The following is a 12,516-nucleotide window of genomic DNA, read 5'->3' as shown; positions in this document are numbered from 1 at the left end:
ATTCTATCGATATTATTGTTTCTTAGACAGTCAAAACTATCGATAGTATCGATACTTTTCTGACTGGGAGATACGATACTATCGATAGTATTGCATTGTCCGATAGTATTGTACCCTTTTGAACTATCGATAGTTTCGATACTATCTATTTAATCGATAATATCGATAGCCTTTCTATCAGACAACTATCGATAGCCTCTTAAACAAACTAGTTCCCTCCTGTAGTTTGTCAGCTCCTACCTGCTTCGTAAGTTGCTCGGTGACCGATGTACTAAAAACACATGATCTGACTTTTATTGCTGGCAGATCATTCATTTGCTTGAATATAGCTCCTGCTACATGTTGCAACAAGAATATGAAATATTATATATATATATTTAACTTAACTTTCTCAAAATAGGATAAACTTATAAATGAATATTCATAAAATACATTTCTTATTGTAAATAAATAATGCTGTTTAGTATACACACTTGTATACATATTTTTATTAAGTTTTAAAAATAATCAACGATTACTCTACATTTACTCACTGCGCTGAGTGGTCGCTCCGGTGAAGTAACTATGGAGCAGCCAGTCAGCGTCGCATAATTCATCTGTGGGAGCGCTCTCTGGAACTAGTTCGTTCGCGAACTACACACGATGACAAGACCAATTGAGTAGTATCGAAAAAAAGTATCGGTACTTCGAAGTAGGCTTGTGTCCATCGGTCAATTGGGAGTGGGTTCGATTCCTACTCAGGATAATGAAATATTTATTTCAATTTATATTTTCACAAGTCTGGTGTCGAGGAAAAGTGCGACATTGAGTTCCGCCACTCAACACGCAATGCCTCCTGAATTCGGTAGAAACTGGGGGATGAAGTGTCTTAATACAAGGGTTCCATGTGCCGGTGTGTCTACCCTGCTGTGGTTCCAAGCCTTCTGACCACTACATTATACATTCTCATCATGATCAAGCTACGTCAAAATTCTTAGGAAGCGGGTGTTCAAATCCCGCTATGTTCAAATTTGTACGTTTTTTAAAAAAGATGTATTTATATTTATTAAATTTAACAAAATGATCACCCATCCAATCCTGAACGTAGCTCAATCAATTTCAGAGTGAAGAAGAACAAATGGAAGCAGAGGACAGTAGTCCGTTAGAAATGTTGCAAGCTCCTGAATATTTGACTTCCGGTCAAGGAGACAGCTTTGAAAAGGTTTTTTTTAATATTTATTTAAATGAAACACTACAGACACGTGGTCTGTACTTTTTTAACTTATTACTTAACTAATCAACAGTTTTCTATCTGCTTCTTAAACCAGTCTTACAATTAGAATTAATAATCTAGATATTTAATTCCTAAGAAAGATTGCTTTACTACTTGAACTATGTGATCAAATATTTAATAAACAGAATTGACTGACAGTCAAATGTGTTGATGTCAACGAATAATTTAATTTACTCATTCAGACACAGCCTTAAATGTTAATTTATTGATAGGGGTAAGTATTTTTATAATATTCTTTGTAAAATAACTGTAATGGTATTTTTTTAATATGCAATCATATTGCAAAAAATACCTAAATCGAATCGAATAATCCAATAACCAAATCGAATCCAATAATAAATTAATAAATTAATCAAATCGAAAATAATTATTTAAGAACCTCCTCCTTGTTTTAAAACTCGTTTAAAATGCAGATTAATTACAAACAAATACAGATTTATTATAAGTTTAAGCATAGATATGGATTGCTAAATACAGGCAGGCAAACTCATGCCTTGAGTTCATTCAAATGACTATAACTTCTTTTTTAATGATCTGACAGACATAAAAATAAAAAAATATATTTTTGCTATCTATTATTGTTTTTAAGTGCCCCTCTATCCATTTCAGTCAAAAATACTAAATGTACAGACAAAATATTTTTAATGTTTTATTATATATAGAGATTAACCTATTACAATATTACTATTTTAGAATTTATATGTTACTAGTGGACCCGAACGCGGCTACGCTCGCTTGAACTATAGGAATATTTATTAAATATATTTATGAAATTATTTTCAGTTTTCAATAGAGAGATGCGTTAAGCAAGCTCATTTTGGGTGACGTTTTCTAACATCAAACTTTGCAAATCGTTGCTTAGCAACGACGGTCGTTATTAACATGGCGGAATAAATTGCATGTCAAATTAATAAGTGTTTTAATATATTGGTATATGTCGAATATATTACAAATATGAGAAAAAAAGTATCCTATGTTCATCCTGAGACCCTCAAGTTTCTCTGTATGAGTATTTTATCACAATTAAATTAGCGATTTGGCCCTGATTGCGTAAAAGACAGACAGACAGACAGACAGAGTTACTTTCGAATTTATAATATAGGTATGGATAGAACCACCACACAGTCTTAGATGAAGGCTGTCATGACACTGCGTATGACTGTATACGCGTCGGTTGTGGGTTCGATTCCTATGAGCAGAAATGAAGTACTTTTATTTTGTCGCATTGGCAACAAGATCAAGTTAAATTCCGCCACTCACACACAATGTCTAGAAAATTCGGCGGAACTTGGTGAACGGAGTGTGTTACCACCAAGTTTCCATCTCTCCTGCGATGTGCGGCATACAACATGAAGCTACAAAAAAAACTTTAAATATTTTCTTCTCGAGTAATTGTATAATGTTCAAAAGTTCAGAAAGCCTAATTTCAGGGCGGCCACGACTCATCCACGATCGTATTATAAAAAACACTATAATTCATACATTTTTTTATCAGTTTGGTGATACATCGCTACCGGAGGACTCACCTTCCCGCGCGCGGTCTCAGGAGCCGCCGGCCACCAGGAGACACACCGTAGGCCCCGGCGATTGTCGACATGCTCAGGTTATTTATTTGTATCCGTCTCCTTAACCTTATAAATTTCATTAGTTTACAATCTATCCTGCGATATTGTCATAATCTCTTTAATATAATAAAAACACATAATAATTTTAATATAAAACATGCGATATCAATATAAAAAATATTTATATAAAAATAAACATTATAGGCGGGAGATCTCTCAGTACGACCCGCCACGTGCGCCTCCGCGCACTTCACTGTGAGTAGTAGACATGGGCGTTACGTAGCGTCACTAGTTTCAGAAACTGCTTACAAGCCAAATCACGGCATAACTAGTTTCGGGCTGTCGTCGAAACTAGTGATTGTGATGATTCGGAACTACGCGGTGATTGTGAGCTACGCGGTTATTCGAAACTACATACATGTTGCGTTGTGGTTATGTGTCTGTACACATAGCCATTATTTCACATACGTAGTTTCATGAGAGTAAGCAGTAAGCACTAATCAAGTTACATCGACACTAGCACAGTTGTATCTCGCTCTATTATAGTACGTACCGCAACAAAAATAGAGACGAGAATAGGCGAATTTGATTGAAAAGCTACAAACATCGTACTTTTTTGTATTATACACCCAATGAAACGAAAAAGCGATTCTAAACTAAACGCAGAAGTTAAGCTATATTATTTATAGTTTTATGAAAATTCCAAGAAAAAACCATATTATTTTTATTAGCTACATTGACACTTATGTAGTTGCATCTTGCTCTATTTTAGTACGTACCGCAAGAAAAAAAGAGACGACAGTAGTTTAATATGTATGCATTAATGCAATTTGATCGATTATTATTTTATATCGATAATTAAAAAATAAATTCTGCCTCGACACCAGAGCGAAGAAATGAAAAAATAAATGTAAATAAATATTTAGTTTCCTCGATTGGGGCTCGAACCCGCAACCGTCGTGTTACAGCCACGCCCTTGTGCCGCTGCGCCACGACGGTGGATTTTAACCAATTCCGAGTTTTTTTTGTTTAGCGTGACGTAGCTTTCCTAATGTTTATTATTTATTAAAAGAGGTTCGGTTACAATGGCTTGCGACGTTCACTTCACACTTGTATATCTTAAGCACATTGGGATTTTTTATGCGATCTACTAAGACTTTTAAGAATTCCGAGAAACGAGGTTCGCTACAAAAAATTGAGGCCTACACCCATCACTTAATAGAACTTTGAATGTTGATAATAAATTAGCGCAAAAATCTGAATTTGATGTTTTTAATAATTCCTTACGTTTGTATAAAGCTCAACAGAAAAAATATTTTATATACGTAATAAAGAATCCATAACTGAGCTTACAATTTTTAACTTTTTTTAAGATCTTAATTTTGGTTTTGTATTTTGTTATTTTTTTTTGTTTTATGTTTAGCTATATAGCAATAATGCAGGCTGCTAAAATTAATTACTTTTTAAATGTTTTTAATTTTAAGTCTTAAATTTTTATTGTATACTTTATGTTAATTATGCAAACAAAAATTCTGAAATGGTCAGCGAATAAAGGCTTTATTTATTTATTATTTATTTATATTCAGTAGTAAAATTTTAAAATTTAATTTTAATTTAAATACTAGATAAATAAATCAACTTCACGCTGTTTCCCACACACAGCAGGGTAGGCAGAGGGAACCTAGTGTAACACTCTGTTACACTAGGTTCCCCACTTTCTGCCGAATTCTGGAGGCATTGCATGTTGAGTGGCAGAACTCAACTCCGCGCTTTACCTCGACACCAGAGCGAAGAAATGAAAATATTAATTTAAATAAATATTTCATCTCCTCGAGTGGGGATTGAACCCATAACCATCTAGTTTTTACCTCAAGTTTGGTCTCAAGTTTCATCCAATTTTAAACCATAATATTTTGCTATTACGTGTCAGTTTCGCGTTTATGTTTTATTTTTTGTATTTTTAAATTTCTTTTTCCATTCTGTAAGTGTAAAATTACTCTTTTTGAATGTATTTTATGTGTAAATTTTTTGTTTTCACTTAATTTGGAATTTTAATTTCACTCCGTAATGAAATATATCAAATATTATTAAAAAACGATCAGCGAAAAAACTATATAAAATTCTATATATTAAAAATATATAATATAATAAAGTGTATATAAAAAAAATATATAAAAATAATTGTATATAAAATAAATTAATAAATAATTACATTTTAGTAGCAAGATATTGTAATTTAACCTAAAACGTTTTCAATCATAACTATAAAAGTAATTGTATTAAACTTCCAACTGCTTATGAAACATTTGTAACTAGTTACAGAAATAACTAGTTTCTGAAACTAGCTACGCGTAACCCCGAAACTAGTGATCACCGGTTATGCTTAAAAGACGTTACGGCCCATGTCTAGTGAGTAGTGAAGATTTTTGACACATCGTTATGTGAATCGACTTTGGCTTATCGATGTTTTGGAATGATTGTTTATTTTGTATCGATCTATCGATGTTTTATTTGAGAAGTCCATTCTCTTAAATTAGAAAATCGATTAATTTATTTTTGTTACTGACTTTTAATAGTATTGTTTCAGCCTTATGTATTTTTTTTAAAATATGCTTAATTGTCTGTTATTTGAGTATTTTGTTTTAATATAAAATGTGTTTCTTAAAATATTTTATAGATAAATACTAATTAATATTAAAAAAAAATGTTATTACATAATATTAATACTTTTTAATTTTTATTGGCAATTCATTTATTTCCATAATAAATTTGACTAGCTTTATCGTTTTAAATATTTTAATACTTCAAAAACTACCATTGCTTAGACTTAAATTTTATTTCTATTTATACATTTTTTACTGATGACACTTTAATTCTAAACCAATGGATGTTAATCCAAAAGCATGTTTTTCTTATATTAAAACTTAATTACATACATATATCACTCGTGAAATTATAAACTATCGAAAAATTGTAAACTCTTTAAGCGCTCGCCCTGATTGCTCGATTTTACAGCAAAACCGACCAATATGCGTTGTGACCATAGTGCTAAGAATCTAAAAAGGTGCCAATAAAATGACATTAGTATTGAGAGTATTTTTTTAATATATTCGAAAGTTAATAAATACACAATTAAGATCATATACTGTGATTTTGGTATTTATGTACTAACACTTCCGCTGGTATACGGATATTTAAGTGCAGGCTTGGTTAGGTTAGGTTAGTTATTTTTAAATTTAAAAGTTTCTACCCTAACCTAACCTGCAATCTTAAAAATCTGTAGCTGCGGTGGCTTTAATACATATATGATATTTACTATTTACATACTTTGAGTCTACTGTAGTAGTTTTAGAACTCTATGGTGAATTTTTGCGTTTGAAAATGTCGGTTCACAAATTATCGATAGATTACAATTATGCGTTAAGCGAATGAATAAACGATATACACAAAACTACTTTCTAATCTAACTTTTTCTTTATTTTTCTATATAGCAACCAACTCAAAACCCGGCAATGGTAATGGGGGTCGGTGTGGGCGTTGGAGAAGCAGAAGTGTCACTTCTACCAAATACAAACCTAGCTGCAAACCTACCAGCGGTCCAGCACCAGCCTCCACACTACTGTAGCGTTAAAGATCATCACCTGTTGAAACCGCCCGTTGCTATGCAGACACAGGGTGTGTAATTTGCAAATTATAGTCAAATTAACTTCTTGTTACATTTTACTCAAATACATTTAGAGGCCGTCGTGGCCCAGGGGCACAAAGGTGTGACTGTAATGCGACATTTGTGGGTACGATGTCCACTCGAGGGAATTAATTATTAATTCTTATTATTTTTGTATCTTCGCACTGGCACCACTCAAAAGCCCGGCATTGAATTGCGCCAAATATTTAGTCCCCTCTGCCTACTCTGCTGTATGCGGGATGCAGTGTAAAACTGAAAAAAAAAAAACAAAATAATAACATAAATAATAGCAAAATTTTGTCTCGTTCCCAGCCTCGTCGTTCGGGCGGCGCGCATCTGACGGCGGTGCGCACGTGAGGCGCGCGGACGCGCCCGCGCCTGTGTGCCGCCCCGCGCCCGCACACCACGTACGTATCTGTATGGGAAATAAATCACTAGCGATCTGTGACTACCCGTCCGTAGTAAAAATTAAACTCACTGTTTTAGATTTAACTAAAAAGTACAAGTACAGGTTCAAATGCAACAGACTTATGTCAAGTAAGTAGTTTTCTTTCCTTAGTGCTTATTTAAAATAAAATTAAATATTATTTATTAAATTTCTAGGTATCAGACAGTGGTACTCCCACACGGGCGGAAGAAAGTGAACAAACGGAAGAGCAGACTGGTGATCCCAATTATAATAGCAATTTGTGCAGGTGATTTACATATATATGTATTCCTAGTTTTGAGCCTATAGACATTTTTATGTATAGCCTATAGCCTTTCTCGCTAAATGAATATTCCAATACAAAAGTATTTTTTCATTTGTGACCAGTTCAGTTCTTGAGATTAGCGCGTTATAAACAAAATCTTCAGCTTAAGAAATTAATAAAACACTAATGAGACCTTCCATGGGAAGGCAAATTTTGCCTTTGGAAGCTATTGCTTCCAAAAGCTTATTAGCTATAATAGTTTATGTTCTGTTTTTATTTACTTAGCCTCATTCTGGTAGATAAAGAGCAGTTCGTCGATATCTGCCACTCAACACTCAATATCTCTTAAATCGCCAGATGCGTGAGGAACGGAGTGTCTTAACACTAGCTTCTCTGTCAACCCTGCTATATGCGGGATACAGCTGCAATTTTTTGGTTAAATATGTATATTTGAATGGTCTACATTACAGGTACATGTTGAACCGTGGCAGCAGTAAACGACATACGATGGCGACGCCGGAAGACGCGGCCGGTGTCTCCTGCGCCGCGCCGCCCATGGTAAATGTATACAAACACTCATCTATCTCAAATATATATCACCATCTCACTCAGACCCACTATCTATAACGTATGTCGTATTTCTCTCACAGGCAACGGCCGCATCATCCACCACAAACATGCGCGTGCGTAGGACCGGCCTCCTGACGGTGACGGAGAGACCGCCCGGTAAGTGATGACACTACTTTAGTGACACTATGTAGTGTTCCTACACCGCACTATGCTACAATCAGTGACGTGTTAGGATAGCCATTGACCACATTGATTTGCAAGTAGTTTAAAAATAGTCAGTAATAAATTAGTGTATATATAGTCTGCCTATTAACACGACGTTTATGGGTTCAATTTCTTTTTTTTGTTCGCTCTGGTGAAAAGAGAAAGCACAGCGTTGAATTCCGTTTGGATATCTAGGAAAAGAATCTTATGACACTAGGTTCCCTCTGACGAGCCTGTTATACATATATAGGTGAATCTAATAAAATTAAAAATATTTTGTGCGTTATTGTTATAAAAGGCAATTAATTAAAATATGATAAAAACGGAACTGAGTGTAGTATATGATATATATATTTTAGTAACATGTAGTAATGCTTTGAGTAATTTAGATTTTTATGTATATATTTTTGATGTAGTTATGTATGTACGAGATGGTTATAAAGCTAGATTTCAAACTGATATATTTTATACTTATTATTAATGTACTACCGACTCATACGCGGCTTCGCTCCCTGAAACTTATTGTTAAATTACAGCGAAATTATACAAAAGCTGTACATAATTACTGTTCTGATGAATCAACTATATTACTGTAAAGTTTCATCTAAATCCGTTCAGTAATTACGGCGTGAAAGTAGAATAAATATCCAAGAGTCCTAACAAACTTTCACATTTATAATATTAGTAGGATATCTATGTAGACACAATATTTACTTTATTAATTTGATGTTACAATACTCTTATTTTTATTTGATTGCTTTGCGACGAACGCGACAGTTTGTGGGTTTCTTTAATAACGCGCATTTCTACTTTAGTGTAGCTGGACGTGTACCTTAAGTTGACGCTATCTCTGAAAGGTGCCCACTTTCAAGTTAGAGAGTATGCATAGTTTTAACTACATATTAGATTTTTAATCCTCAAAATTTCAACTTTGCTAAAATGACGTAGGGGCCCACGGTCTGGGGACCCTGGGATCTCAGTCTACTAGGTTCCTAGAATACAGCGTGAAGCTAAAAAAATCGTAGTACACTTTTAATACATGCCACCTCATACGTACATACATGTATAATTAGTGATTTTTTTATGTTGATGTAAATTTATAGTAGCACGTTTTTTTTTATTTATTTAGTAAAACACGAATAATATTATATTACATAATTCAGTTATGTAGATTGTGGTTTTTTTAATACATAAATATGGCTATTATATAAACTTGAGTACGGGTAAGCTATATTCCTCATTATAAAATTATTTTAATTAAATTAATTTCACAAAATCACGAATTATTTTTGAAGTAAATATTGGAAACGGAAGTATATGAATGGGAACGGAGTGTCTTGAGTCTCGGTTCCCAGATTCCTGTACCGCTGTGTGTTCCCAAGTCTGTTTCCAGCGTTTCCTCTGCCTACACATAGAATCGCTGGATACAGCCTGAAGCTATAAAAAATAAAGCAGTTGTCTGTAGTAAAAATTAAAAAATATTTTATTATTATATGTATGTTTGTATTACATATTGTTACAAAATTACTTAATTTTTTTACTACATTGGTAATAACGTAATCAGCAAAATAATGAAACCATCGCCTGTTTATGCATTTTTGTGATATTATGTTTTTTTTAGTAATATAAAACTGTACGTACTGGTTTTACGTATAGTTTTTTAATACTTAACACAAGCATGTCCACGCATTTCTTTTTTAATTTGTGTTTTATTTTTTCTTTTCAATTTTTTTAGTTATAAGTCCGGAATTAGTTATGGAAGTAGAAGCTCGAATGAAACGCAACTATCTGCCCCCCTCCATACAAGGGGGATATAACTATCAAAATCAAACTGGCTACCAAAGTCCCCCACCTACTAACACTGCCACTAACTCCCAAGGATCTATTACCGCTGGTACCCCAAATTTTGCCAAAAATTCCATGAAACCCGTACTAGAAACTATACCTCAAGGTAGTATAATGGGTTCGAATCAAGCAACGACACCATTTACTCCTTCTTTATCACAATTTTCTCCTTCTCATGGGACAGTCCCTCAAACTGGGTCGATTATAAGTGGTACCCCCATATCGACCTCTTTAACTAATCCTAATTTCCCTAACAATGTGCCAAATCAAGGATCTATTATCTCTGGTACTCCAATTCAAAGCCAATTCAATACTATTTCTAACCAAAGTTCAATAATAACCGGTACTATTCCTAGTCAAGGTATGCTAACTGGGTCTTTACCTAACAAAGGGTCAATAGTCAGTGGAACCCCTGTGCAAAATCAGGGGTCGATTATGGCAGGAACCCCTATACAAAGCCAGGGGTCGATAATGAGTGGTACCCCTATACAAAACCAAGGGTCGATTATATCGGGAACGCCAGTGCAAGGACAGGGGTCGATTATGAGTGGTACTCCCATACAGAATCAAGGATCGATTATATCGGTAACCCCAGTGCAAGGACAGGGGTCGATTATGGCTGGGATCCCATTACAAAGTCAAGGGTGTATTATGACAGGAACCCCACTACAGAATCAAGGATCGATTATGACTGGTACCCCAATTCAAAGTCAAAATTACGCTTCGTCCCAAAATCAGACATTTCCGTCACAAGGATCAATTATTTCGGGAACTGCAATAGAAAGTAAAAATTTTAGCACATTTGGTTTTAGCCAAAGTTATAGTCCAAATTTCCCTAACCAAAGTATGCCCAGTGGTTCAATAACTGCTGGCACCCCTGTCAGTTCCGGGTTCAATTCCAATCAGTACAGTCGTCAACGCAAGTATTCCGGGCCGCAGCGTGTGAAATTACAAATGTTGGCAACTGTACAGGAAATGGGTAATTTTGAATTTTTTTTCTTATAATTTTCCTGTAAGAATTGGGTTAAGGTGATTTATTTATATCTTGAAGGTTTTTGAGAGGTAATTATAATATTGTATTAAGGCTTTTGTAGTTGTGTGTTTGTTTGTGTGTTTTGCATGTTGTTTTGTGTGTTTGTTTAGAACGCTTTTATATGCATTTTAAGATAATATACAGAATCTTTCCTTATGAAAACGTTATTTTTTGCTATTTTTTTATTATACAACTTAAATATAATAATGATAATTACATAGAGATTTCGTCAGTCATGGCCGCAGTCATGGCGTAACGGCACAGTCTGACTGTAAACGCGAACTTGATTCCCATTCCCATGGAAGCGCGATTTTAATTCCCGTTTGGGGGAATGGCTTGTTTACATTTACTCACTCTGGTATTTTTTAAAAGCGCGGCAGAAAATGCGGATATAGGTTTCCACTGTCTAGCATGCCATATGCGGGATACAAAACAAAAAGTTAATACGTTATATAAAATTCATTACATGAACTTCATATATATGTTGTAAATAATCATTTAACTTTTAGTTCGTGAACACGCGGAGAGATATTCTCCTGTGCGAAGAGCAGAGGTGAGTCCGCCGCGGGCAACGCACGATATAGCCTCTGCTAGATTGGAATATCAGCAATTACAGGTAAATATTGTAAATACAGGAACCTAGTGAAGAAAATAATTTTTTTTTAGAAAACTTTAAAAAAAATAAACTTAAAAGTAAACTTTTGTTTACTGTTACTATCCAAGCACTAATAAGTTTTACACTTTATAAGTATTAATAACGATTTTAGTCTTTCAAAGTTTCTAATAATTGAGGCTGTCTTGGCACAGTGGTGTAAATCATGTAAGTTCAACACTGGTATACAAAGGGCGGTGTTGAGTTCTGCCATTTACGGAGTGTCTTAACACTTCGTTCCTTACAGCAAAAAGCGCAAAGGTTTAATAAAAAAGGTTTAATAAAAGTATAATATCTTTAATTCCAGCGTGGCCTAGAACGTCGTAGCGGAACTTCCGCAATAGGTGTGGGGGGTGTTGGAGCTGTTGGGGGAGCTTCCCCACCCGCTGACAGACTCCACACCCCTGCTGGGTCTGTACCAGGTAGAGAAGTGTTTCTTTGAAATATATTTTTCTCTTTTTTTTATTATTTTTCCAACTTGTTTTCTTTCTCCTTTAGATGGATAATTAGCTCCACGCTATGACAATATAAAGTATTGTCATCAGATCCAGATACGTGTAAATGTTTCAACAAATCCGACGGCAAGTGGTATATATAGCATTGAAAGATTTTCTTACATTTATTGATACATGTGAAGATAATCAGGGTATAGAGAGGATCTTGTTTTAAGACACGTGAGAGTATAATGCGTAACCCAACGCTGCGTTTTATCTTATGTTATTTGTCATGATGATAGTAATAACATTAGGACGATGTCTACAACACTATCAAAATGTCGACACAATGTTGTTGGTTTTATAATATTTTCTATTTATCTCTACACTCTTTTTAGTCGAAAAAAATATATTGTTTATATCCTACTATATTTAAATATAATCTTAATTTAACATCTAGGTTCTCCTATACACGCGGGCGCGTCCACTCCCACATTGGACCTTAGTGCAGTAGACCCTGCAAGAGAAAGAGCTGCACAGGTAATATATGTATATAGAATATT

At 34.3% G+C, this 12,516-nt stretch overlaps 1 protein-coding gene across 3 annotated transcripts in view; it reads left to right on the top strand.

Moving 5' to 3' along the window:
- LOC146528171 (uncharacterized) overlaps positions 1 to 12,516 on the top strand; it is a 40,076-nt gene that overhangs the window by 23,533 nt on the left and 4,027 nt on the right. For 2 of the 3 annotated variants that reach the window (XM_085205299.1, XM_085205298.1), the window contains 11 exons: positions 1,103 to 1,201; positions 2,769 to 2,876; positions 6,330 to 6,513; positions 6,836 to 6,930; positions 7,127 to 7,218; positions 7,686 to 7,773; positions 7,866 to 7,941; positions 9,725 to 10,813; positions 11,377 to 11,483; positions 11,827 to 11,941; positions 12,414 to 12,493. In XM_085205299.1, coding sequence (XP_085061425.1) covers positions 1,103 to 1,201; positions 2,769 to 2,876; positions 6,330 to 6,513; positions 6,836 to 6,930; positions 7,127 to 7,218; positions 7,686 to 7,773; positions 7,866 to 7,941; positions 9,725 to 10,813; positions 11,377 to 11,483; positions 11,827 to 11,941; positions 12,414 to 12,493 — 2,133 coding nt within the window. The remainder of the gene's footprint in view (positions 1 to 1,102; positions 1,202 to 2,768; positions 2,877 to 6,329; positions 6,514 to 6,835; positions 6,931 to 7,126; positions 7,219 to 7,685; positions 7,774 to 7,865; positions 7,942 to 9,724; positions 10,814 to 11,376; positions 11,484 to 11,826; positions 11,942 to 12,413; positions 12,494 to 12,516) is intronic. The other variant, XM_085205300.1, reaches the window with a different exon arrangement.

This window comes from Heliconius melpomene, chromosome 20, assembly GCF_056956725.1.
Source record: "Heliconius melpomene rosina isolate 202511_hmr_F chromosome 20, ASM5695672v1, whole genome shotgun sequence".
Classification (NCBI taxonomy): domain Eukaryota; kingdom Metazoa; phylum Arthropoda; class Insecta; order Lepidoptera; family Nymphalidae; genus Heliconius; species Heliconius melpomene.
This window is presented reverse-complemented; position numbering and strand designations above follow the sequence as displayed.